At 42.9% G+C, this 27,855-nt stretch overlaps 1 protein-coding gene across 27 annotated transcripts in view; it reads left to right on the top strand.

Moving 5' to 3' along the window:
• MICAL2 (microtubule associated monooxygenase, calponin and LIM domain containing 2) overlaps positions 1–27,855 on the top strand; it is a 155,362-nt gene that overhangs the window by 120,412 nt on the left and 7,095 nt on the right. For all 27 annotated transcript variants that reach the window (XM_085548429.1, XM_085548434.1, XM_085548451.1 and 24 more), the window contains 8 exons: positions 5,453–5,645; positions 8,359–8,531; positions 9,484–9,558; positions 12,809–12,906; positions 14,757–16,086; positions 22,850–22,947; positions 25,259–25,351; positions 26,389–26,482. In XM_085548429.1, coding sequence (XP_085404555.1) covers positions 5,453–5,645; positions 8,359–8,531; positions 9,484–9,558; positions 12,809–12,906; positions 14,757–16,086; positions 22,850–22,947; positions 25,259–25,351; positions 26,389–26,482 — 2,154 coding nt within the window. The remainder of the gene's footprint in view (positions 1–5,452; positions 5,646–8,358; positions 8,532–9,483; positions 9,559–12,808; positions 12,907–14,756; positions 16,087–22,849; positions 22,948–25,258; positions 25,352–26,388; positions 26,483–27,855) is intronic.

Here is a 27,855-nt window from a genome sequence, read left to right as displayed (position 1 = left end):
AATTGTGGTGTTTGGATTACTGGTGCAGTAAATAAGGTTTGGTACCCCTTGATTGTAGCTTTGGAACTAAAATAAAGTTCCATCCAAGTTCTGTGAGTTCTGCCCATGTTACAGAGGTGTTACGATGTCTTTGCCCCTTTCAGGTCACATCTCATCCAATTCATTTTAAATTAATGATGATGTTTCAGATGCAAAGATGAACCAGACCTTTGGCTGAGTGGAAGAATATGGAATTGAGAGAACTCAGCATGAGACATAATAGAAAAGAGAAGCATTTTTTACTGGAAAGTGATCTGTATCTGTCCAGGGGGTCTGTGTGGGCTGTTCAGCCAAGCCTGTGTGCTGGAGCAAGCCTTGGACACCCCTGACCTTGGGATGAGCACTGATCCACAGTGAGCCTCAGGCGAGCAGCGGGGATGCTGCTCACGTACCGTGAGCTTTAGCTAAATCCTTTTGCTGTAAGGAAAACAGTTGTTTCAGTCCCAGTGAGGGGAGGGTGAGGTAGGTTTTGAAATGCAGACAAAGGAGAAATTGTTTATCCAAATTTTTCATCCTGTTGGAGTGGGAGGGTCATATGAATGCAGAATTGTTCTGTTGCAGTTGCTGACTGTGTTACTATTGTTTATATAACTGAAGCTAATCTCCACCATTTGTATTTAAAAAAAACCAACAACTCTAAAACCACAGTGTTTACTCTCAGTGCAAGTCAGTCGAGGACTCCAGTCAGGAAGGGTTGGGCTGAGGAGAGGCTCTTGTGCTGGGGAGACTGACAGCAGAGGCTGTGTGTGGAGATGCTGTTGTTGCCAGAACACAAAGCCACTGAAATTGGCCACCTCTGTGCATGGGTTGTATTATCTGCTGAAGTGAATATACCTGTGTCTTAGAGTGCTATTCTGCACTGTAAAATGCATTGCAATTTTTCTTTTCTACTTGAAAGAACTTTAGATCAATGCACTGTTTTTTGTAGCTGTGACTCAGTGTTAAGAACTACCTTCCAAAGCCTCCAGTTGCCCTTTGTGACAATGGCCACAGAAGAGCATGGAAAAGAGGATGTCTATTATGAACATAGGAAACAAAAAATGGAGGGGTTAAAATACACGACTTCCTCACCTGGGTAGGATATGGGCTTCTTTCTCATCTTGGAAAATTCCCCTGAATTTTTTTTTTTTTTTGTGTGTTTTCTGTGGGGAAAAAAAAGAACTGAATCTCAATCATTGTGTCAGGTTTGTCCTGAAGTGGGAAAACAAGTATCATTTCTGTCCTGCTGGCTGCAGCCTGATGCTGAAGAGAGCAACTCCAGCCGTCCCCTGAGTAGGCAGTGTTTGCCAGCAGATGGCTGTCCACAGCACCTGAGGTCTGTTCCCTTTGGTCGGTAGAAAGATGTGAACAGCCTCATATGCTGTTTGCTGTGGGCTGGTGGCAAACTGCAGCCACTAGCCTGACTGCTTCAGCCAAGCCTGGCTATGTGCTTCGTTTGTGGCATAGTGTCTTTATACTGTTTAAAAAAGGAAGTATGAGGTGGCTTGTTTCACAGTACTGCTCTCATTGCTGTGGCCACCAAAGCCCTTCCAAGTGTTCGCTTTTGGCCAGACCCTGCCATGCCACTGGATGCAGTCACCAAGATGACCCTGGCCTGTGTTATTCAGCAATACCGAAGCCTTTGTTAGTACCACAGTGTTGGGACAGAGCATCTCCTGCAGCCAGTCTGGATGACAGCAGAGTAAGGAGATTAGCAGCAACTCAAGGAATGAATAGAAAGCTTAAATTCTCTCAGATTCTCTCAATCCTATCAGACCTTCAGGCAGCAAGTTATCATTGTGCAAATTCCTCAAACAGCCTGAGCACCCAGCTATGCTGGCTGCAGAGCACCCACAGCTGTTTGCACTGCCCTGCTTGCACCCTAGCCTGCATTCCTTCACAGAACCATGCCAGTGAACATGGGAGGGTCTGGAAATTAACACGTTAGCTCCTTATCTTGCTTGTACTGAATAGTTCAGGAAATCTGACCGCCTGCAATTCTCCAACTTGTGCCAGTAGGGCAGTTCCACTATTAACTGGGCAGCAATGCAGTGAGCGATATTTGTAGTGTGTCTTATCTATCCCTGCAGCCTCAAGCATGTGACATGTTTGATTTGTTGTCTACTGCCACAAGATTAACACCTTCCACATGTATGGCTTGTCTGTAATCCCCCCCTCGGGTAAATTATTTAAACGTTTTGGCAAAGGATTAGTAAGGGCTTCAGCCCGAAGTGTGACTGCGGGGGATGCGTGCTCACTGCTGGAGAGCTTTAGCATGATGAAACATAAGACAGTAGGAAGGATGGTAGGAAATCTTCAGTAAGTGTGATGGAAGTGAAGTAAGATCTGATGTGAATGCTATTTTGAGTCTATTTTCTGATGACTTGTCTCTCTTTTGATAATATGTGGAGTTGCCCATGGGGGTCAGTGGCACAGCACTAGTTTATATTGGCAGGAAAGCAGAGGCTGTGCCCTTTTCCTTTGAGACTGGATACCCATTTAGCTTTGCATTGTGTATGTTTATCTTGTAAGGTCCATTTCCTCTGACTGTCAGTCTCTTAGCTACCCTGCCAGAAGAAAATCTCTTGTACTGGGGAGGAAACATGACCTTAGTCGGAGCTCCTGCAGGCTGTGGGGTCCTGATGGCTGCCCCAGGTGTGGAGCTCAGTGCACCCCTGTGCCACTTTGCATTTGGGAACAGCAATAAGGCCAGTTTTGCTCTCTTCTAGTGAAGAAGTGGGATAGTGAGGCACATACAGCCATGCATGGATCTCTGAGAGAACCTAAGCACTAGAAAACTTAGATACCCAGGAGCTTATGTGGGAGTTGCCACCTTGAACTTAGGAGCTAAATGTCCACCTCAATTCTTCTGCAAAAGCTTGGGTTTCCCCAGAGCACAAGGGAGGTGCCCAGAAGTGCCCAACAACTCAAGGCTCCCACAAGGCTCTTTCTGCACCTCTGAGGGCTGGTCTGTCAGCCTGTGGGGTACATGTCCTGAGTTGATGGCAACTGGAGATGTTCTGACTCTCAGTGATGGCAGTTGGGGGCAGTGCAGCTCAGAGCCTGGTTGCCAGATCACAGTCCAGCTTCCAAAAAGCAGTGTACTCCTATTCAGCTTTACTGTGGCTGCCACTGTCACAGCATGGCTCAGAGTGCAGTCAGTGCACAGTGAGCTGTAAGGCACTTTAAGGAAAGCATTTTAAAGAAAACCCAGCTGTATTTTTAACCTTCTCATTTGTCTCAAGTCATCTTTTATCTTCTCTGTGTTACTCCTTTAAAACTAATGGCAACAAAGGCCGATGGCAGTTTCCCAGCAGATGGCCTATTTGATTTGTTTGCATTGCTGTGGCAGTACTAGTAATAATTAACAGGTGGGTTCAGGTCTGTGCAGTGTTCAGGCTTTTGTTTGAGTTGGCCACTGCTCTCCCGGAGTGGTGTTTACACAGACCCACCAGTGGCGTGTTGCTCTGCTCTGTTCCCTTTGTTCTCCAGGACTGAAGCCTACCCTGTGCGAGAGCCCAAAGCGCTCCATTGGGCTGCGTTTCATAACTGCATGGCTCAGGGCCCATTGCCAGTGCTGCCTTTTAGGAGAGGCTGGTAATACTGAGTAATGTTGTCAAAGCCTACCTTGGCTCTTGGCATCTTGGGCACCTCTGTCTTTGATACAGCTGGTTACCTAGGAGGTAACCTGTTCTGCTCTGCAGAACAACTGCAGCTTCCATCTCTTTAAAAGTCCATGGAGTTGGTAACCCAGCACTTAGGTTAATACAAATGTCTCTCACGTGCAGAAACATGGAGGTAGCTCAGCTTCTTTCCACTGTTGTGGAATTGAGTGCAACTCCATTTATTCAGCTTAATACGTCACAGTGCAAATACTGACTGCGTAAATCAGTAAGGAGTGGTTTTGCTTCTTAAGGCAGAATGTTGAACTTAGTTCAGCATTAGTTAGTTAGCTATGGTTAGTTCAGCTATGAATGCTAGTTGATCTCTTTCAGAAAAGACTGCTTATCTAGCAGATTCCTGAGAAAGCTGGCTTCTACTACACAGTTCAAAAAGGAGAGTACCACAATACCTTAAAGAGCAGCAGAGAAATGCAGCTCCTTAAGTGAATGTGGCTGCAACTGAGACACAGCGTGGCCTGGGTGATAGGCTGAGGTCCTCCACCAGCTCTGTCTGTTGTCATTAATGACACAAAATCCGGGGCAGTTGCGGGCTATTCCAGAGGGACTGGTTAACCTGAAGTGTTCACATTCAGGAACCACAGTGGGGGTGATGCACAGGACATGTACCTTCAACACAACCTGGGGAGAGCCACATGATGACAGACGGGAAGTGCCACTCGAAGCTGCCTGTGGGCAAGCAGTGGGGCTGCAGTGCAGGCCATCTCCCAGGGCACCTGCTATGAAGGCTTGCTCATGGCATGCTTTTCCTGGCTTGTTTGCTGTGCAAGCACTGCATGTTTGAGTTAAAAGCCCTTGCAAGGTGGAAGACTAGGCTGAGTGAGGTCCTGTAATGATTGAAGGAACTGTAAGTTAAGTAGAAGTTCTATAGATGTTGACTGCACACTTTTCTTTCATAGATAAGATGATAAACCACATCCCAGATCTGCTTGTTTGTTTGTTTATTGCTTCCATTTATGCAGATGTAAGTTAGAAATAAATGTTAAACTAACTGTAGCAAAAGAATCACGCATGCAAGATGAACTGAGCAAAGCCACCCTCCTTGAGAATGTCATTTGTGCCTCCTGGGCCACAGGGAAATTGACAGGGCTGGTTTGCTTGTATTTGCTTGTGCAGGAGGCTGTGGATGGGTGAGGTTGCTCAGAAATTAAGGACTTCACAGGGAAAGATCATCCCCTGCCTTTGGCTCTGTGTACTTTAACTGGGATAAGCTAGTGTCTTGTCTTTAACTGTGTGCTTTAACTGGGATAAGCCAGGAAACCTGTCTTTGTTCTTTGTTTCTTCTTCCTGAACACAAAGTTCAGGGGTTGTGCTGCTTAGCTGCTGCCACATTTTGTCTTTTCCCAAATCAGTGCTTAATTTTTTCTGCACACATTCAAAAACAACCTTCTGAAGCGCCTTACACACACACAGCAGTGGCCTGAAAAGAGACTGCATGCCTCTGCCTCATGCGGGTGGCATATGTCTTTGGTACCTCCACCAGGCATCCAGCGGATGGCAGTGCAACCAAATGGAGCCAAGAGCCTGCAGCTGCAAAAGCCAAGGCTGCTCTGCAGATTCCATCTTTTTGTGTACCAAATGGAGAACCCTGTCAGGACTGTACTGCAGAGCCTGGCAGACTGGTCTCACTGCACAGGACTGCCAGCGCTCCCAGTAACCACTGCCAGTGGCCAAAGGCCACCCAAAGCAGAGGTTGAAGTCCCTGACTCCATCTGACTCCTAACACCTTGCTGTTACCTTTGTGCCTTTCCTAGGCTTCTGCCAGCCCGTGGCTGACCAGCCTACCTCCCCAAAGAAGGCAAAGAGCATCCTGGAACACTTCAATGTGGAAAGCTGGTTCTCATCCCCTGACCCTGAGTGGGCCACCGTAAGGGTCATCCCCGAGGAGGAAATGACAGAGCACAACCTCCTTGCTGTTCGGGTCATGGTCACCAGTGATGCAAGCAGGTACTTGAAAACATAAATAGACCTTTAAAAAATGGGGAGAAGCCTGGTTTTCTCTGGGAAGATATAGCAAAATGTGATACCAAATACACATGTAGTGGGGCTTAAAATAATCATATTAATATTAAATTAATATTAATAATAATAATGATAATAATAATAGTAATAATAAATGAGAGGGAGAAAAAAAAAAGAGAAAACAGAAAAACTTCTCATAAAAACAATTGTTCTTTACCACAGCCATAAATCCCACCAGACATATGACTCACTTTGCAGGAAATATTCAAACATTTGCATCCCACACAAGAGCCTGAGTCAGAGAGAAAAACATACCCCAGTCATCTCGGGTTCAGCTGTTCTTTTCTTCCAAAACCTTCAGAAATCAGGCTGTGCTGTGGCAAGGGTGCATCCTGCAACCCCAGTCTCCTGCTACCTGGGTACCACCAGGCTGCAGCCTCAGTACCTCCCTGGTCATTTGATGGCCTGCCCAACCCTAAGTCATCTGAAACCCTACAGCTCTCCAAGAGCTGTCAAAGGAAGTCTGATTTCTATGTAAGAACAATGATATTCTGGCATTTGGGACAGGATTCTGTGGGAGTTCACCCTTATTGTAGTAAAGATTAGATTGGTATCTTCCAAGTAAAGTAGTTTTCCTTACTAACAGTTAAAGAAAAAAAAACCACAAAGCAAACCCAAAGCTATTTGAATTGCATACTCTGTGAGGAAGCTTACTCCAAATCTTGAAGTCCTTTAAGCACTCACTCATGGTAGTGTGTGTATAGGCTGTTAAGGGCAACTTCTTTAAAAAATGAAGTTTTCTTCTGTTCCATGTGGGAGTTTGAAATGATCTTTGTGCTCTGCCACGCATCAGGGTGATTTTAGGGACGTGATTAATTTCTGCTGAGGTTTCTCCCCACAGGGAAGTGGGAGCTCAGGGTAGGGCTTTCTGCCTGTTGGACAGATCTTGCTACAGCATGTCTGTTTGTGTCCATATTAATACCCTGAGGCCGTTTGTGCCTCACACATGAGCAGCATGCAGAGAGAGGAGCCAGTTAATCTCCCTGATCTGAGGGATCAGCTCCTTTTCCTCCAGCTGTGACAGTCCTGTGTTTGCAGAGAGGCCTCTGGTTCCTGTCCAGGGTGACACTGCTGTTGTCACCGGAACGGTGTGTGCCAGTGCCCCTGAGATCAGCCTCCTGCACTGCTTTCAGGGACCACGCATACTGCTCCAGCCAGCGAGCCATTGCCTAAAAAGGTCGGGCGAGTGAAATAGCAAGTGACAAATGGCATTGCAAGGTCTGACAGAGTGTGTAGCCAGAAAAATGACTGGCTTAATCAAACAGCTTGCAGTTCAAGCTTTAGTGCTTGTGGATAATGACTGCCTAGCAAGCAGAGCTCAAAGGACAAGCTCCATCCTACTGCACTTGTGTCCTTGCCAGCCAAGGGAAACTGATGTTTTGCTTTTTAAAACGGAAATGTAGCTATCAGTATTCATGGCACATTCTTTTTTTCAGTGTGGTGCTCTGCCCAGTGTCAGTGTAGTGTCTTGTAATCTCAACTATCAAAGACTTACATGTATGAATAAGTGTGTGTGTATATACAAATATAGAATATGTATTTAAGTGTACGTACTATTACCATCACCAGGGAACTTGCTGACCCTCCAGCTCTTCCAGTGCCAGCTGGATCTGGGTGAAGCAGGGGTACAGGACTGGCTGCTGCTATGTATACCATGTATATATGTCAGCTTCAGACTGTCTGCAGCCAATATCTGATCTGGTTATGAGTGACACAGTCTCAAGTTATCAGAAAATGCTGCCCAGTCGGAGCCAACCACAGAGGTTTTGTTCCAGCCTCTGCTGCGGTTACTGGCCACAGCCCTTCCTTTAGCACATCTTCCTCGTGTTGTGAGGGCTCTGTCCTGGGGCTGTTGTAATTAATCTTTACTTTCTACAAGGCAATGAATGATACATAAATATGAAACAGCTTTCTCCCCTCATGCTAATGTAAGAGGGCATGAGCTCTTCATTTTCAAGTGGAACTACTAGTCATCACAATAAATCTAAGAATCAACTTAGCAACATTGTTTTCATTAAGAATAGGCTGAATTACATGGTGGCACGCTTATTTATGGTGGTAGGATTGCGACCACATCAGAAGGCCTAAAAGTGCACGTTCCCTACAGTTTGGCTTTGAGAGATTAAAGAAATTCTCTTATTACTGGAGAAAAACAAAGCAAAAGAAAAAAAGTCTAATAACTGACTGCCAAGGTCATTCTCCTGCCCAGAGGCAAGGTCACAACGCATGTGTCACCCTGGCTGTTTGTGTGGCATACTTTTAGTTATGTTCATCTCTGGCCACTCCTTGCACTTGCTGCGCCATCCCAGTGGCTCGCTGATGTACTGAAGCCAAGGCTGCCTGCAGCAGGTGAATTCCAGCTTCTTTGCCGAACACAGCAATCATGGGTCTGAATCTGGATAGCAGAGATATTATGGGAGTGTGGATGTGTAAGCTGCGTTTTATCCACAGTAAACTACAGGAATGCAGTAATAACAACAAAAAATGCAAAATTAAGATGTCATCTCTGTCTGCAAAGCCTCTGTTGTTGTCAGTGCTGATGCTGATGCATGTTGCACAGAAAGGGAAATGAACACCTGCATTCCATGTGCCTTCTGAACTGTCTTGCTCTCTTCCTTTCTTGTCCTCTTCACCCTAGCTCTGAGGGGGAATCTGATTTTGATGGCAACTCCTCCAGCTCTGATGTGGGTGAAAGACAGACCCCGTTGCTGGAACCCCCTGCCTGCCCAAACCCCCCACGCCGCTGGACATTGCTTGCCAGGAGCCCCGTGGCACCAGAGGAAAGCCACAGGACGTCCAAAGTCATTGATGGTAAGTGGCATCTCCCACACCTGCAGAGCTGAAGTCAGGGTTGAGGGAGAGACTGTGAAGGAGAAGGTGCTGCCAGTGATATGGCCAGGTTGTATTCTTTAACAATGTCTTCATTTTGGAGCACCTTTTGAGTGCTCTAACTGTTCTGCACGTTCCTTTCTTCTTTACTCATTGGTTGAATCCTAACGTTTCTTTTGGTTGAGTTGCACCCAAAGTCATACAGTTTGCTGCAAGGCACTACTCAACACAGTGCTTCTGGGACACCTGAGGCAGCAGCATCTCACACCCAGCCTGTGGGGTGTGGAGCACTCTCCCTCTGGTAAGACTTTGGGATGTTTTTAGCAGCCTATGCCATATCTGTGGCATTGACTAAGCAAGGGCAATTTTTGGAAGCACTGGAGAGCTCTGCTCTGTTTGGTTCATTTATATTTATATATAGCTGCTTGAACTATTTGTGTCCACAGAAAGTACGCTGAGGAAAGGATAGAACTAGTAGGGAGGCAGTGAGAGGTTTAGGGGCAGACTGCTTCCAGGGGAAAACTGCTTTCTGGAGCTGGAGGTCGGACCTCCATGGTGAGGACTGCCATGTTTTAGGACCTCGTGGTGATGTGTTGGATCTGTGGAGAACCTGCTTGCCCTCAAAGGCTTCTTCCTTTGTGTGAGGAGCCTTCTGCTGTGACGGAGGAGCTGGGAAACAATTTTTACTGCAGTAAAGGGCCATCAGCATTCATTCCTTCCCGCCTCCCACCACCCCCGTATGCGCATTTTTAATTGAAACAAATAAGAGGGGATTCTGCACGGCATTTTAAATTGACTCTTGAATAAAGAAGCCTTGTTTCGAGAGCAGAGGCCCCCGTGTCCCCGCGAACGGAAGCCCTTTCCAGCCCCGCAGTGCCCCCTCCCGGTCGGCCCAGTGCTGGGGTGAGCTGATGTCTCTTCTGCTTCTGTCTAGCGCTACAGAGAGCCAACAGCTTCCACTCCACTGCCTTAAACAAGTATCAAAGTTGGAGGAGAAAAATCCAAACGAGTAAGTACACCCTAAGAAGCAATTGCTTCTCACTTGCACTGCATCCTGTGTTCCTTCCTCATAAATGTCTGTTTCTTCATCTCCTTTCCTTTAAAATTTGTATATTGGAGTTGCAAGGTGAAGAAGTAAGGCTAAAACTCAACAAATATTTTATTTCCACTTTATTGTCCTGAAAAGATCAAATTCCCCTTTCGTGCAATTGCTTCTGTATTTACGACTGATAAGGGAATCCACACATCGCTTATTTGTCTGTGTCTAATTCATATTACATCTATTCATTTACCACTGTAGCACCCAGATAATGAAGTAACCAGCATTACTGGTTCTCTTTTGAGAGTTCCATGTGATTTGGGCTGAACCTTCTCTGCCCATGGTGCTCAAACAGGAATGCGCTGAGTTCAGTTGCAATCTGGTCTATCTGCAACTCACCTCTGAATCTCAGGGCGGTCAACCCTTGCATCCAGGGCATCTTCCTTCTGGGCTGCCCAGCCCTCCCCAGTTAAACCACTGCTGTTTGCATTTACCAGCATCTCCTAAAACAACTGTGTCTGTTAGACTGGAGTGCTGACAACCTGAAGTATAAAACAGATAATATGCAGGTATCTACTCTGGGAAGAACTTTTTCACATCTGATGCCTTCAGCTGCGTAAACATAAATGCTGCCACTACAGACCTCGTGGTCCTTCTGGTGCAGGAGACTATTTTGTGATCTGATGAAGATATTCCCACCAAGCTCCACACAAACAAACCATCCCTTCCAGCAGGCTGTCCTCAGAGAGGCAGCTGTGGCAAACAGACAAGCAGAAAAACCAGGATGGAGCTGTGTTCCCTGGGATTAACTGCACTTCTGAGGCACGGGGAAGGACTTGCTGTTCTCCATAAGCGATTCATTCATTAATTTGATTCATTTTCAGCTTGTCAATAACTGTATTACTTTGCGTTGGGATTATTTTTTTTTTTATTTTTTTTATTTTTTTTTTTCCAATTTATTTTCCCGTTTTCCTATTAAAACGTCCTCGTTCCTCCGAAGGGCACTAGGGGGAGCCAAAAGTCTTTGAGAGAAAAGCTGTAAGCTACGCGAATTTGTCTGAACCTCCAGTATGCTTTTAAAATGAGGTGTAAAGTACATTCGGCATATACTGGGAACAGAATAAAGGCAATTTCTACTCTCTGGAGGGACATTGTAAGCCATAGTTTCTATATTTAATCCACTTAATATTTAGTTACAACAACTCATATGGTCATCAGTCACATTAAAGAGAAACCTGTCTCTTTTTCAGACTTATTTCCCAAAACACGTGCTTCATAAACAGCATGAGGTATGCCGCCAAGGAAAGGAAATTGGAAATTTCTATATTGGCCAAAAGATTCAGGACAGGATATTACCTTTCAAAATCTGCAATCCCCATCTTGCATCCATAGACAGTGCTGAACTCTCATTTGTTGTCTTGGTCACGGTGAGGAGCCTTTGTGCCAAGCAGGTTTTTGCAATGCCCTAGGGACTGATCTATTTTTCTTAAAGCATGTTTTGAACGTTAAGCTGCAAATGTAGGTTCAGCATGTCACTGGGAATAAGTCAATTATCTCTGCACAATAATGAGCTGTGCAAAGCCATGCTCTCACACATACAGGCCTTGTCGTTGTGCACTAAAGCACTTCCACAGGAGCTGCTATGGGAGGTGCTGCTGTCCTGCTGAGCCCTGGGGCTGCAGAAAAGCAAAAAGCTATTTCTTCTCTTATATGTGGTAATGGAAAAGACATGCTGTGCTGCAGCTTCTTTCTCCAGTCTCACAACCAAGTGCCCTGGGAGGACATCCCCTGGCTAGGGCAAACCTAGGAACTGCAGGAAGATCTCCATCAGCCTGCAGAGCTGAATGGGACAGTAAAGTCACAGCTCTGCATATGTCCTGGGACATGTGATGAAGGGAAAGGAAATCATGCTGTTAGTGGAGTGTAAGAACTGGGGTAGGATGAGATTGTCTCTAAAAGTGAAGATGGAGGAGCCCAAGTTTTGTTGGTGTTTTCTTGGAACACCACTACTAGACTCCGAATGTCTGATATTATTTGAAATGGCTGTTTCCCCCTTTTCCTTCCCCTTTTCCTCCTATCTAGAAAACTCATTGCAAAAAGATGTAGCAAGACTGTGTGCAGATCAGAGTTGTGGTATCCTTTTTAATTGGGTGACAAAAGCTGGATTTATCTCAGTTCAGCCCCTTGTTGCTGGTCCCTATGGGAGTGCTTTAATGAACTCCAGCTCACCATCTCTCTCACTTTCTGACTGAGAGTTAACAACTTGTATAAAGATTGGAAACATACAGGTGAAACACTAAGAGGAAAGAACATTTGGGCTCTTTCCCTGGCTTCCCTTTTCTGAAGTCCATATGTAGGAACAGTATTGTGTGTTGGTTTTGCTCATTTTTGCCCTGCTGTAGCTTTTAATTTCTGTATAGAACCAGTGTTTTCACTGGGAGCCTTTGTTTAAGAACTAACAGCTGGGTTTTTGGAGTTAATAATTCAGCTATAGATGTATTTGTCACGTCAAAGCTTGACATGGTATGATCTTGGCACAGGGTACTTTTCTATCATCCAAAGGCTATTTATTATTTCTGTTTCTCAAATGCATGAATATTAGATCTGCTGACTCCATTCAGGTGCAAGTTATTTACCTGCTTCTTCTTCCAGTGACGAAGTTTTGGTTCCAGACCTTTGTCAATTAATTATTCTGCCTCATCCTAAAAATGTCTGTTGCCCAGTATGCTGCCCTTAGGCTTGATTTGAGAGTCTGAAGAATTATATCTGTCCTTACTGCTCGTAGATGACTGCATTTCTCATATCTTTTTGTGTTCAGATGGCCATCCCTCTCAGAACTTACCTACTTTTCTTTGTTTCTCAGAAATAACCAAGGCTACAGAAGTAGCTGGTTGTTTTGATTGTCTCTGTCTTGAAGGTCTGAAAGCTGTTTGAAAAGGGCTGACTTTTATAAGAAAGTTTCCCGTAACTCAAAATCTGTTTCACTTCATTCAGACACAAAGAAGAAGTTAGGTTCATTGCTGAAAATGTCAACATGTGTTATGTATAGTGTGCACACATATGCAAGGAAGGCTATAAACTTGATTACTGTGGGTCAGCTCTTCAGGGTAAAACTGTATCCAGATGACTCTTTAACTTTTTACTGTCATTCTTTAATTGTGAACTTTATTTCAGTCAAAAATAATATGAATACAAAGGTAAAAGTGTGTGTCTTTGGCAGATTTCCCTCTACTGTCTAACAAGAAGCCTGGGCTACACTGGAAGGACAGCTCAGCCAGCTGTCAAAGCAGTCTTGGAGAGGATCACCCCCAAGCACAGGTAAGAACGAGAACCAAACAGAGCAGTGCAAGCCTAACTACTCTTGGGGCAAGAGTACTCTTCGCTCTCAGCAGGCTGAGTGTCCTCTGCTATTTCAGATAGTTTTGGTCCTAGGCCTGGACAGGAGGTGGGTCTTCTCGTGGTGCGTGTTGGCCAAAACTGTATGACAGCAGTGAGGGGTAAGATGGTATCACTCCCAGGTCACTTAAATATAACTTCCATTGCTTCGTCTCTCTGCTGGGGAAAGGCAAGCTGATCTGGTAGCATAGGTCTGAGAGCCAAGTTAAGACACCAAGTAAGGGCTTACATAGTGCTGGCCAAGGGAACCTAGCTCTGGAAACTGAGGGATCTTAAGTTACAACTGCCCTTAGTGCTCATCTCTAATGTTTACTGCTTGCATCCATTGAGCAGAAGATGCCTTTTCCTAATTTGCAGTAGGCTCTTGATTCCATACCTCTCACAACATCTTCATCTTACTTCAAGGCTCAGGGTTCTCCCTTTTGTTGTTTTTTATTAAGGATGAGGAAAGGTGGGCCTGTTGCAAGTTATGGCACCGCAACAGCAGTAGTGACCAGCAGTCCTAAGGACAGCACAGTCAGTCCCCACCACAACTTGGAGCCAGGCCATGTCCCTTGTGTCCTAGCCTGTTGTCCTTGCTCTTGGATCAGAAGTGATTGGAATTGCTTGACCTCAGGCTCTGCATTACAATAAAATCAAGTCTTCCACATCCGCGGTGCTAGCTGTGTTCCGGTCTAGGACAATAGGGCCAGGAAGGGAATATCCCAGGAGAGCAGAGCAGCACAATGCTGTCTGGTCACAGTTCACAAGGAGGGGTGAGACCATGCTGCAGCTTACACTCATAATGCAGTACTTGGAGGCCTTTCACTTGCTCTTACAAGAGAATTTAAGAAGGTGTTTATGTGTTTATTGTTTTTTATAACATTTTTTATCTGAGATCCTGGCCAATGTTCATTTCACTCATCAAACACAGCTGTAAAGTAAGGAGTAGTCACTATTACCTTCCCATGCATCTAGGAATTGAGAAGTCTGATTAATGGCTTTACCCATGTGAATTTGGGAGTCTGGCACAGAAGTAGAAACAGACATTAAGTATTGTAGCCAATCATTATCATACAGCATTGCGGATAAAATGCCCCACTTTTAAAAAGTTAAAAAATCTCTAGAATTTGTCCTTTGGTTTGGTAAAATAGGCACTTACTCTTGTTACTGTTTACAGCAGAAGATTTCAGTGCTTGGAATAATCAATTTAAGTCTTCACCAGAAGGAAAATCATCATAAAAGAAAACTAATTGAGTTGTTTAAAGTACCATCTTTCATTTTACAGTTATTTCTGGGTCACTTCCTTCATTCCAACCTTCAATATCTGAGTGTGCAGTATTGTAAAAGCAGTTGGAGAGAATGGATTGTGGCCTCATGTGCTTTCTGCAAATTCTAACATGATGCAACAGAAATGCACACAGGAGAATACAGCAGATTCCTTCTTGGTTATTTTCCCATATTTTGGTCTCTTTCTTTCCAAGAAAAACATTAAAGGCAATTCATAAAGAGATGGCAGATTGTTAGCATGAATTATACTATTTGTAGGCTATTAAGTCTTCCAGTAGAGTATTAGTTCTCCACCCACAGAGAAATATTATTCTTTTGTGGAGAAAAAAACCTTTTTTCTTAGTGTTTTGTCATTTACATACATTTGTGAGTAGATGTAAACAGAAAATAAATTTAGTGTTTACTAGCATGTTAAGATTGAAATTGATTAAAGTATTACACAGAAGATGCAGTAAACTGTATTTTTCCACTGGCACAATTATATTGTTTAATGCATTTGACAGTTGGCTTCTTACAAGAAACCACCAGAAGTTACAAGGGGACATGTCAAACCCTGCAGCCCAGAATTTCAAAGAAAAACCAGAGAGAGGCCTCGAGATGTCCATCCCCATGTGCCTCATTGTCCACTTCAGAGCAAGGTCAGAGGTTCTCCACAGATCCCTCCTGGGAATGGGGCATGGGCTGCTGATTTTTCTGAGCCTGAAGATATAGATGCTGATGCTGGGACATGTACAGGCCATGGCTGGAATGAAGACAAAAGGAATTATACTTCTGAATCAGGAGATTTTAATGGGAATACAAAAGTGATGTCATCTCTGCACCTGAAAGAAAAAGATGAGAAAATTATGAAGCACCCAGAGGAAAAGCTTGAGCAAGAAGTAAAGGAAGCAAATAAAAGGCCAGCTCTTCGCACAGAGCAGCTACCCAAGTTGTATGATTCAAATGGGGTGTACTTAGGTGGATCCACACTGCAGTGTCAAAACAAAAAAGTGCTGGAGATTTCAAAGGAGAAAGATGCTGAATGGAGAAGAGGTGTTTTCAAGCCATCTGGTTATCCTGTGCCTCTTTTATTTGTAGATAATGTGCCACCAGCTTTGCCAGTTGACAGGAAAGATGCTCTGAGGAGTCCAGACAAAACTGCCAAGGAGCATTCAGCTGGCCAGCCAAAATCACCACTGAGGCTTATTGCCAGTGCAATCCGGAGGTCCATTTTGGAACCTCTGACTTCATCTCCAGAAGGACTAAAGCAGGATTCAGACAGCAAAACCAAAGCCTCTTCAGAACAAGCTTTCTTCAGCTTCCCTAGTATTCTTGGCCATAGGAACACTAACAACAACAATCAGCCACAGGACCTTCAAGTAGGGAAGCAGGCAGGAGAATATTTAGGATGTGGGAGCCTTGTCTCAAGTGCTTCTAAGTTTTCTGCCAGCTCTGAAAAGATATCTCCAAGTGGTTATGCTAAGGAGGTGTCCTTCCCAGTCTACAGTCCTCACAGCAGGCCTTCCAAGACCCATTGTATACCTCAGAAATCAACTTGTGCTAGAATGGAGGATGTCCCAGGACTCCTAGAGAAGTTTACTTTTAATGAAACTCCTTCAGTGGCTCCCAGGGATGATGTATTTATCTGTAATGAAAAGTACCCTCTTGCTTCATCTCGGGAACCCTGGAACACCCCTAAGGACAGCTTGCATGACTCTGCACAGAAGGGTAGTCTTTCACTCTTTGAGAGACTAAGAAGCAAAGTTTGTGAAAGAGAAGGGAATTTCTTCACGTCATCTCTGCCTTTCAAGAAGGACCATTCTGCAGAAGACAGGCTACATTATCCTTCCACAGGTGAGGAACTGAGTGAGATTATTTATTCCTAGCACTTAACATTTATAAGATTGATGTGCTGCTGTGTTTTATGTTTCTTTTATAGTTACTGACTACATAGGCAGACTTAATAAATCTTCCTTAAGGTTTAGGTTTAAAGCTGTTAAGGCTTCTGGTTTAAAGCTGTTGCCATGAGTAGGGTGAATATGCAAGCAGTGCACAGCACGCTGGACCCATGTTTGGTCTGCTGCTTACTTCAGATATATTTGAGACAGGAAAACATGCTGACCTAGGAGCAATAGAGCAGAATGGGACAGTGTGCAGAGCAGTTGCTGTCATGACACTGAGTGCAACATGGAGTATGTTTGATATCTTCTCCATGAGGAGCTCAGGCACTGAAGCAATTGGGCTGCAGTAATGAGCTTTGCTGCAGATGTCTCTTTAATTCTGCATACTACCATAGTGACCAATCTGTAGGCATGCTTTTGGGAGTGATGTGATGTCATTAATATCCCCCATTCTGTTTGTTGAGAGGAGATAGCACCTTGCTGACCTGCTGTGACCTATTTGCAAGTCTGCTTAGGCAGTTATTAAAAGGCATCTATTTTCATGTTCACTTGTAAGAGCAAGCTTAATATTAAAATTGCAGATAAGGATAAGAAATATTGATGTGAGACCAAGAACAACTGGGGTAATCTGAGCATAGGCTCAGAAAGAATTAAGTGCAACACAGTGTAAGATGTGAAATATGAGGTAGGAGAGAGACACACACCTTTTTCCAAAATCCATCTTTCCAGCAGCCCACTACAGAAGGCTGCAGTTATCTAACTCCATAACCTGTTGAATTTTATTGCCATTCCTATTTGTGTCTTATTTTATGAAATTGTAACCCACATTCAGCATGAAAATTGTAACCCACATTCAGCATGAAAATAACAATCTGTATGTAAAATAATACGCATACAAGTAATAGAGTGTAGGTGAAGTTGATGAAATGTTCCCCTTGAGTTGCCAGATCCCCTTTGTGATACTCACTGAAATTGACAGAATAACTTGGGCTCTCATTCCTGAACTTCTGGATCAGAGTCTTGGAGCCTCCTTATCTTGCAACTTGCAAAACTACACTTTCCCATTAAGCCAGAAGATGCTAAGGGCTGCCTCAAGGCCACAGAGTATTGGAACTATTCACACCTGTCACTATGGTCTTAAATGAAAGGCTTTTTCTGAATCGATACCAAGTCATCAACTGTAGACTATGCCAAGTTGACTTGCTCTTAACTGAATGTATTGCAGCAACTTATATGTTCCATTCCTACAAGAATGGAAAAGATTCTTGTCAGGTTTGAACAATACTGTGCTTTATTTGCATTTTAAAAATCATGAAAACATGATGATTTAATAATGTGCTGCATTCTCCTGCTGTGCGAGCCAAAAGAGGAATTATTTAATTATTATAGTCACTGAATATGGGCATTGCAAATTCTATTCAGAAGAAAAAAAAAATGCAGCTTGGATTCAGCCATCCGCCCAATAATCTGGCGTCTTCAGCATTTTAGCACTGCAGCCCCCCGAACTTTCTCAAACCATTCATATTTTGGGAAAATCAAATTGGTAGAGAGCCAAGCGCTCGCTCTCTGGGATGTAGTTTGCCTCGTACTGGCACTTGCCTGAGGCCCAGGCTTGGCAAGCTTCAGTCATGAACTGCTGATGAGTTTTAGCCTATGTAACAAATCTTGATTTTTATTTGTATAGCTTACCATTGATCTTAAAAAGTTTATTTTCTTTAGAGGAAAAAACTGTACTCCCAGCACTTTTCAAGAAAAAGTTTAATGAGACTTGGCTCATTTTCCCTCTTGGTCCTTTCCAGTAGTGTTTTTCTGTCTTATTCAGGGCCAGACAGTCTCATTCTGTGCAAGTATGGTTGGTCTTTCATTACTCTGCTGATTTCTCCTTCAATGGGATGTTGGTCATGGAGTCAAAGACTGAGCTGTGTAAAAAAGTCTCTGGGATTGAGATGAGACTGGAGAAACTCATTGAAGAGAAATCCACTGAGGATTAACCAAGTGCATAGAAACCGCACCCAGTTCAGAGAGCTCCTGAACTGAAATGTGCTTGAAGGCTGGGTGAGTTATTAAGGGGATAAATCACACATGACTGCCCAGTACTCGTAATGCTCCTTTAGACATCCACTGTTGGAGAGAGACAAGAAGGACCTTCAGTCCCTCCCCCACATACGATTACTTCTATGTTATGTTGCTCATCTTTCCCTATGCCTTATCTGTTACTTCATCTGCAAATACGTGTCCAGATGTCTTCCCTGTGCTGTTGACTTCTGCATTTCAGACCCAGATGTCTGTCCAATCTAAAACTGCATTCTGTCCTTCTGTCATCTCCTGCCAACTGTTCAGCCACCAACTGAAGCCCAGCATGACGAAACAGAGATCTTAATTACTCAGCAGCAGATTGCCTGTCATTCAAGCTTATTCCTGAAGTTACATCTTCCATATGGGTAATCTCAAATTCTTACCCAGACCTGATTTGAAGGCTTTCTGGCTAATGTTTTCTTTCTGTTTTATAAGAGTTATTCCTCCTTACTAAAGTAGTGGGAATTCATGCACTGATTTCAGTGAGAAATTGGTTTTTAAAAAAATTCCTATTTGAATACACAGGTGTCCCCAAACAGCCAGGTGTTCTAATTTGATCAGTAAAGCAGGTCTGTCTGGTGGCTAACTGATCTCCTTTCAGCCCAGTGGCCCTTTTGAAATGTAAAGAAAAATAACAGCCAAAGAGCTGTTTTACTTACAGGTATTAAAAGTCTTTAACATCACAAAAACAACAACAACAAACCAACTTAGAGGGAATGAAAGCAAGGCAGTTTGTATGGCAGAGGTGCGGTTACCATAGTGTCTACCTTCTCTTGGTGATGGCTGTGTGCAGTAGCCAGCTGTCAGGTACGTTTGCAGTGAGATACAGGGTTTAGAATGGGGGATGCATGAAAACCTTCAGTGTAAATGAGAGTTATTGCAACTCAGTTTATGGCTGTGTGTTGTTTACATGGCTGATTTAATTAAGCAGAATTACTGCTTCAACTGATTAAAAACAAAACAAAACAAAAGATATGTCATGAATTCACTTTGCTGTTTTTGTGCACATTTAGATTGAAAAGGGATTATTTGAAAATATGTAAAGCTCTTGCACAGTTCATTTTATTGCATCTTTGTACAACTGAAAATGTTTATGTTTGCAGTATTTATGTCAGCCAGGACACTTTTATTTCAGTGATTTCAGACTTTAGGGAATGCTACAAGATTAAATTGCATATATGAGATCCCAAGAAAGATCTCTGAAAAAGCAGAGGTCTGGAGCCAAATCACCCTTGATTTCTGCTTGCCTTTCTTTCATCTCCTACCTCATGCAAATTCCTATCTGGCTTGGGACACTGGTGCCCTAAGAGATGTGTCCTTTTGCCTTTCTCCTCTGCAAAATACTGAAATACTCAGGGGCCACGATCAACTCCAATAACCTTATAAAAATATGCAAATCCTGGACATTTACAGAGAAAGCCAACAGATTAATGTAACATTATAAAAATTCTGCTATAAAAATAGTTCCTGTTCCAAGAATTTCAGTGTAGTTAAACCACAGTCATTTGTGTGACACAATATTCTTCCAGGAAGCAGAGGTGAGCTGTGATGTGCATAGTTTCTGTAGTGGGTCTTCTTCTGTAAATCTCCAGGACAGTCAGTAGTGCTTCCTCATCCTCCTGAAGCTGTAGCTGTCTCAACAGGTCTTCATGACATTTCCTTCTCCATTCAGAGAGCCTCATCTTTTCAGAAAAATCAGTAGCCTGGATTTATGTGTTGAGGGGGATTTGCAGAAGTACTGTACATGAGTCCAGATGTTTCTACTGAATGCGGTGGGGGCTTTCCTACTGATGGCATCCAGTGCCAGGGCCCTTAGACCGGAACAAAGTATCTTTAGGACTCACCCTTAGGTTACTAAACTATAATGAACTCTCTGTGGAAGAAATTGTAGCTTTACAGACACAGTTCATCTTGTACCTTGAGGATGTCAAATCCTGGTATCAAGAACTGGAATCTTTCTCCAGCTTTCTACTCTGAGATGCTGAGTTAGTATTTGGAAAGCATGTATGTCATTGAGACCTTCTCAGTGGCTAGTGAGCCTTAAGGCTCGAGGTATTTGAACAGAGAAATTGCTTTTATCTAACTTGACTGTGTCAATTCTAAGTTTCAAATTTAAATGGCCGATTAATGTAAAATGCCCTAAGTAGAACATTATCTGGAAGCTCCTGGTCCAAACTCCCACAGCTGGCAGCAAAATTCTGCCTATTTCACCTCTCTGGAAAAAAAGGTAAATGGAAAGTTTAATGCTCGGGTACCCATAGTAGTATAGGTAGATGCTGTAATGCAGAGCAGTGGTCTTTTCAAAATTAGAATGAATGGTTTCCAGTTTTGCATAAAGCAGAATGTTCACTAGAGTATTTTCTTACTATGCTCGTTATTATTGTCTTGATGTTGAAATTTGCACCAGGACAATTTCAAGTATGTTTTTTCTGCTCTTTCCTTCAAGAAAAAAAAAAACCAAAAAAACCCAAAACCAAGCAAAAATAGTTGAGAACACAATGGCTGCCCCTTTACTGCTGGAAGTAAGGCACTGTTTTGCTAACTCTGTGCCCCTGAAATGAGGCAGTTCTGTGCATCTGAGAACCAAAGACATGCCTTTTTTACTCCAGTTCTTTCACTATTCACTGTGTGTTCATGGGTATCTCTCTCTGGAGCACCAAGATCTTCAGTTTTCCATGTTTTATCAGTGGAGAACTTCAGTGGTGTGAAATATGCGTGCTGCATGTGATGGAAGCCATACCCCAACACGCACAACTCGAGCTATGGGATAACCTCCATGAGTGGGCTCCCAGGGATCACCTTCTTGGAGACTTTGCAGGTGGTGAATTCTTCAGCAGCTGCTGCTGGTGGCCACTGTCTCCCAAGACTCTGGATGCAGCATCCCTTCACAGGCTGTCTAGCTGTTTTGGAGCAACTTAAATGGCTTTTCTCTGCAGAGCAAGGTGCTAACACATGGCTCCCTTAGCTGACAGGCACTAGCGTGGCTGTGGACATGAATTTATTCCATGTCCTCATGCTCATGAGACTTTGTAACACTGCTTAAATTATTGATGATGCTCAAAGAGAAGGGCATGGAGAAGCCATCGCTTATTCCCAGAGCAGAGAGAAGAAAGGGAGCGTGTAATTGCTTGTGTGGCCGGCTCTGCCAGAGCTCCCCAGAAGGTGCACCCATTGCATATTATGGAATTTGATTTCACCATCAGTGTGACTGCAGGATCTGTGCTTGTTTGCTTGCACAAGGAAAAGCAAGATAGGTGAGTTAACTCCTCAAAAGAAACAGTGAATGCAATACCATCCTTGCCTTCCTCTGTCTCCTGCACTGGCAAGGCTGGCTGTCCCTGCTGTCCAGCCAAAAGACCCTATGAGCTTACAGCTTCACTGAACGCAAGGACTGGGTGCTTCCAAAAATGAACTGTTCGGGGGAAATATCAGAATTTTTGTCTCAGATTTCTTGGATTTGCTGTCATCTCTTTACCTCCAGGGATGAACGTCTTTCTGGTTTTCAATCAGGACTTGAGACAAAATTGCTGTCTCAGGACTGAGATGAAGGAGAAGGCAAAAAAAGAAGAAATGTTCCCACTGAAAGAGTGGGAAGTGATTTTAATCTGAATGCGACTTGCACATAGAAAGCCAACTGTTACCTAGCAGATAAAAATAAATAAATAAAAGTCGGCTTTAAATAATGTACGTTTCCAAGATGTTGCCCAGCTGTTAATCATTAACACTGTAGCAGGTTGGAGTGTAGAGACAGATGTTCCAAAAGCAGTTTTATTTCCTTAAATAAAGAGAATGAAGCTATGAATTAGACAAATTAAAAAGAAATTCAAATATTTACACCCAGTTGAAACAAGATGCTGGGAAAACAGGCGTTATAAAATTGCTGCAATTAAATGTAATTTAATTTGTAATTCTGAAAGCATGCTTCCTCTAAAGGCAGCCTTTGAGTTTTCCTTATGAAGTGCATTGTTGTGATGTATGGATTTTCCTGACTTATTATGGCATTTTAATCAACAGCTCAATGATGTGATAATATTCGTAAAGCAGGAAAATAAGTGACGTTTGTTTAGACATAATTAATTAAATATTTATGTTGCATGAGGCTGTGTGATAAAGCCTTGTTCTCATAGTCCATTTGCTTCTGATTACATTTGTGATTTTTTTATATGACCAGACATTCTGACGCCAACTATTTTACACTGAGCAGATGTCATGTAGTAAAAATGGGTGCCAGATGCTACAAGCCACATAAGGGTAATTTGTTTAAGAGCTGGCTCAGACTTCTTGCATTCAATTACACTGTATAGTGAGCCTTACACAATCATTTGGGTAATATGGCTAACTTCAGATATGCATTTTAATGAATGCTGAATGCATTCAGAACAGCATGCTACATGGAGAGGGCTTGAGGAATTAATTTATTTGTCTACAATACCTAAAAAAAGTAAAAAAAATAAAATAAATAAATAATAATAATAAAAAAGATATACCAGACAGGGTTTTTGACAGTGACCAAAATCCAATTAATGTAGTGAGCCAAGCTTCCAAATTGCTGATGAGGACTCGGGGCAGGTGCAAAGTGTCTGTATATGGTAAAGAATGGCATTTTTTGCCTCTTTAATGGCTTTGTTCCCTCTTCCTAGGATGTGAACTTCCACCTGTCAGGAAACAGACTGCTGAGTATTTCACTTCTTCCTCTGATGAAGATGAATTTGAATCCAAGCCTTCATTAACATATAAGGTAACCTTTTCTTTGAAGCAAAAATGCATTGCCTCGGTTGGACTATATTTAAGATTCATATGACTTTGTTCTAAGCACTCCACAGTTTCTTTACAAGGGGACTGGAACATTTTAACAGCAAGGGTTACATGTCATGGATGTAAAATACACTAAAAACTGTGACAGATGAACATGAAAATTTCTTTCTCCTCCTTGGATCTGTAATTCCCCCAGGTTGCACCAGTGTTGACAGAGAAGGTCTTAATTGGACAAACAGACATGTTTAAATGAAACCACTTTGAAGCAGCATTCATAAGTGGCTTTAATATGTAGACGACAAGCAAACCATTGAAAAAATTAAAACAAACAGATGCAGATTTCCCATGGGGAAGTACAACTTCATTTGTGAGGCAATACAGGCAGATTGCATGGAAAACTCTATGTTTATCTTAATGAGCGTGGCTACGTGAGCTACAAAGTCACATCCAGACCACATACATGGAAAGAACGTGCTGTACACTGGCATCCCCCAGCCCTAACACAGCTCTTGTGTCTCCCTGGAGCAATGGGTTTAAATCACCAGTGAACTCTTGATACCCAACACTCATCTGAAGAAGCAGCTTTTATTGCCTGACTAGCTCATCAGATATATATTTAACTTTTTTTCTGTTGAGGGAATGTAAGTAAATGGAAGTAATAGTGAAAGGTGGCCTTTTGATTTGTTGCTTTTTGAGGGCAAAAGGAGAGGATGAGCTCTGGAGGAAGCAATGCAAAGCAAAGTGTAGCAGTGTTTGGCTGCATGTCCCACCAGTGATGCTGGGTAAGGATGCACTGAGATTGCAGAAACCCTCTGAAGCAGAGCAGACTTTGGAAAGTTATCAACAAATGTAGGAGCAACCACTGTTTAAACTTTCTGTTATCCTAGAGCACCTTCAGTTCATTTTCAATAGAAGACTTTCAGATATCAAACATTTCATGGTACATTGGCATTTTCAATTATTTTTCTTACACTGTTGTTGCCCACTCCCCACAGTTTGTCTGGCACTGTGATGGAGCATGGGAGTCCCCCAGCTCTCATTCTCTTGCCCACAATACTCTGCTCAGGACAGTGACACTGGGGAAATGGGCCTTGACATGTGGCCAAGTCTTTCAGCTGCTCAGCCATGCTGTGAGATAGCCTACAAGCAATGACCTTTAATAAAATTGGTTGTTTAAAATACCAGTTGCTTAGAAATGTGGGAGGAAAAAGGAGTAATTATCAATATTTAGGACTTCTCAAGCTCAAATGTTAAAAAAATACGAATTCTGCTGTGTTTCTATAAACTAAAGGAGTGTTACAGGAAATATGGTATTTAATAAGACAATACAATGGTGAATTAAATGAAATGCAAAACCAGAAAATAAATAAAAAAGAGAAAATGGAGATGGAGAGAGACAGGAGAAAACTGAATAGGAGCAACTGCCTAGGGTGCAGTGTTAGATGCACACTACCCTCTTACCTTGCCTCTCTAAGTTACCTCCAAGTGCCTCTGTTTATCCAGTGACAGTGTTTTTCATTGGTAAAACTTTGTGGAAAAAAATGCTGGCACCTTCCTGACCTATTAGTTTTTCAACTTTCTTGCCTACTGTGTTCATATATCCTGTCTCCTCCTGAGTGAGAAAACCACAGCCTTGAAGCACTTCCAGATATCTTAGGCCAAGAGCAAGGTGAAGCGTTTCCCCAGCAGCCCTGCAGTGCATGCACCCTTCCCACTCCCAGTTGCACTGCACAGGTGTGAGTTACAATCAGACCAGCTAGATTTTGGAAGACTTGTTTCTACATGTAAACCCACTGGGGTTTACACCCACCCATCAAGGATAGCATTCACACCTCAGACTGATTTTTCTACTCCAGCAATGGGATTGAGTTTTCTTATTCCGGTGCTTCCTGCTGCCCATGCCTGGCTTCTCCCTCAAATACATAATGTCTGCACGTGCCATAGGCAATGCTGCATTGTGTACAGTCCTCCCTATCATTTGAACCTTTCTGTTGGTAAAGACACTTCATGTTTAGTGTTGCAGTAGACTCTGTGAAGATTCAAAGCTCATGCAGGGAAGTGCTTGAAGATATTCCCTACACAGATATTTTCATTTCAGTGAGGCTGACCAAGCAACTTGCAGTGTCTTTGCTTTGTGCAGCGCAGTTGGATTAGCCAATCTCCAGAGACCTCTCAGAATCTCAGTGATACTGTAATTCTGGCAAAGGCTTGTGGGGGCATTTAATAGCATACTTGTACTTTGTTTATTGTTGTGTTGGTTAGTTTGATTTTTTTTTCTTTCTTTCCTTTTCCAGGCAAAAAGATCTCTTAGAAGGAGAAGAAAACTGGAGAAGGAGACAAAGCAATTGATTAAACAAGAGGAGCTGAAGCGGCTTCACAAAGCACAGGTGACAGAGTAACTCACAAACAGACATTTTTCTCCCAGGAGTGCTTGGCAAGGACGGGGGTAGAAAATGTCTCCTCTGCACCCTTGCTCTTCACTGGGGCTCACTGACTGCTACACTGAAATTCTCCCAAAACATCAGGTGCAGTAAGATTCATGTGGCTGGGCCTCACACCTCTGTGTGATGAGTCCAAGTGCGCCCCAGCAGATTGTCACAGCTTTGTCAAGCACATGAAGAGGAGCGATAGTGACTGACAATAGCAGTAGAGCACACTGAATTTGAAGGACAGAGAGAGGAAAAGGAAATACCATCCACTGAGAAAGCAAGAAGCTCAGCTATCATCCTGGTGTACTACCAGGACTCTGGTAAAATAGAATTAGGGTCCTCTCTGCCTTAAAGGTGAAAGTGAACCTTTTAATTTGTTAATTGAATTTTTTAAACACTAAGTCAGTTCAGTTTATTCAGACCCTGAAAAATCATCATGTTTGTTGAAGTCAGAGTTCTACATCATCCTCTGTTGTATTACAATAACAAGTGGATGGTTTTGGATGGATCCATGTATCTAACCCAAAGAAAAGAACGATTGTGTTATCATTTTTATTTTGAGAGATGTAAATGATCTCCAAGTAAAATTATTTTCTCTGACTACTTTGTGGAAGTAATCAAGTCCAAACATTTTGAACCATCTTTCTTGTTTGCTAGGCTGTTCTGAGGGTTGGGTTTGGCATATCCGAACACAGCCTGAAGTGGAAAAACTTCAGTCTTATAAAGGTGTTTTGTGTCCATTTTCTGTAAGGCACCCCTGAAAATACCTGCAGTATTCTGGGGTTCTTTTAGTATCTGAGATACTTATCCACACCAAAATGTATCTAGATAGTAGAACTGTTAAATTGCTTAGGTGCCAGACGCACTTGATGAGTTTGCATATCCTGTGACTCCTCAGAGACCTCTTCAAGCTGTTTCTCTAATCATCGAGGCTATCTCTTGTCTCTGAATCCTTAAGCTATGTCTGCAACTTCTATATATTTTCAATTCTGCAGGCAATCCAGCGCCAACTAGAAGAACTGGAAGAAAGACAGAGAGCGCTGGAGGTTTTCGGTGTTCAGTTGGAGAGAGAGCTCAGAGGAGAATCTGGTAAGTGAAGGAGTGTTTGTTCTTGATAGTTGGGGTTTTTGGTTGTTTTCTTTGTTGATCTTTGGTTAGTTTGTTTTAAGGAGAAGGTTTTTATTTTTGTCATAGAATTCAGTGCAAAATTTTAAATGAAGAAAGGAAGGACAGAAATCCTTATTTACCCCTTTCCTCAAGGTCTTTTAGCTCAAGCACCCTTTAGCTGAACACAGTAACATTCTTTTGGTTATCTTAGATTTAGAAATATTTGCTTCGATGTTGAGTGTGAATCTGTATTTCCCTCCCACCACCCTTCTCCCATTTTTATATGCATATATTTTTAAATCCCAACTTGAGCTTAGTTTCTTCTCTGGGAGGGAACCAGTGCAGTTTCCAGGAGCTGTGTCTCAGTTACCAAGCTGACAATAGTCCTTGCCTGGTAACAGAGTCCTGAGACATGAAATGCCATTCATACAATTATGGTGATGGCCATACTATAGCAACAGCACCCTGCAGTCCCACCACTCCAACCAGGTGAAAGATAATAAGAGCATCATCCTGCATGAGGCCTGAACCAACAGTGACGACCTGAAATGCGGTGCTCTCCCAGTGCTCCACAGCGCTGGCAGGTTGAAGCTGGGGAAACCTTCTGCAGCAGGGTGGGACGGGACAAAAGGGGATGAAGGAGAGATTAGTGTGTGTAAGTGACTTCAGGGGAGACTGTATTTCTGTGCTAAAAGAATTCTGGGGAGCAGACAGCCCAATTGAAAGCATCTGTTTATCTTTGTTTAAGAAAGGTGGACCTCAAGCTTTTGGGTCAGGCAGTTGCACAGCGCTGGATATATTTTGGCACCTGACGCTGTCATCTTAGTTAGGAAACCCAGCAAAATCTCTACACACCGGATGTTTTAATGCCATATTTCTTAGCAGTTATTGCCCTTATTCTAACATCAAACTGTCCAGTTTAACGAGAGTATTTTACATTTATTAGCAAGTTTCATATAACTGGCAATTCTTGTTTATTTCAAATGTTACTTAAAAGTCTAGAAACAATTTCTTTTTCTTAAACAAAATCACTAACATTTATCAAATAGCACCCATATTACCACCTGTGAAAAACATTCCTAAGAAGACTGTGAGCTCTGGTATATTATTCTTTACTACTGATTTCAGTGAGAGTGGGTGCTTTGGAAGATATAAAAAATATGAGGAACAAGAGGTTTCTAGCTCTTGGGATAGATGCAGAGTACTGGGATGGATGGCCTAGAGCTAGCTCTTGTTTTTGCTGTTTTGACAATCACATTTCCTAAAGAAGGCTATCTGCCAAGAGATTGATGCTTCTCATTCTCTTCCCATCCTCAGTAATTGGATTGCCCTCATTAAGGTGAAAGTACAATTTT

The sequence above is a fragment of the Coturnix japonica genome, chromosome 5 (genome assembly GCF_054131305.1).
Source record: "Coturnix japonica strain WE chromosome 5, WE-NBRP24, whole genome shotgun sequence".
Classification (NCBI taxonomy): Eukaryota; Metazoa; Chordata; class Aves; order Galliformes; family Phasianidae; genus Coturnix; species Coturnix japonica.
Note: the sequence above shows the minus strand (reverse complement) of the source record. Positions and strands in the feature narration are given on the sequence as shown.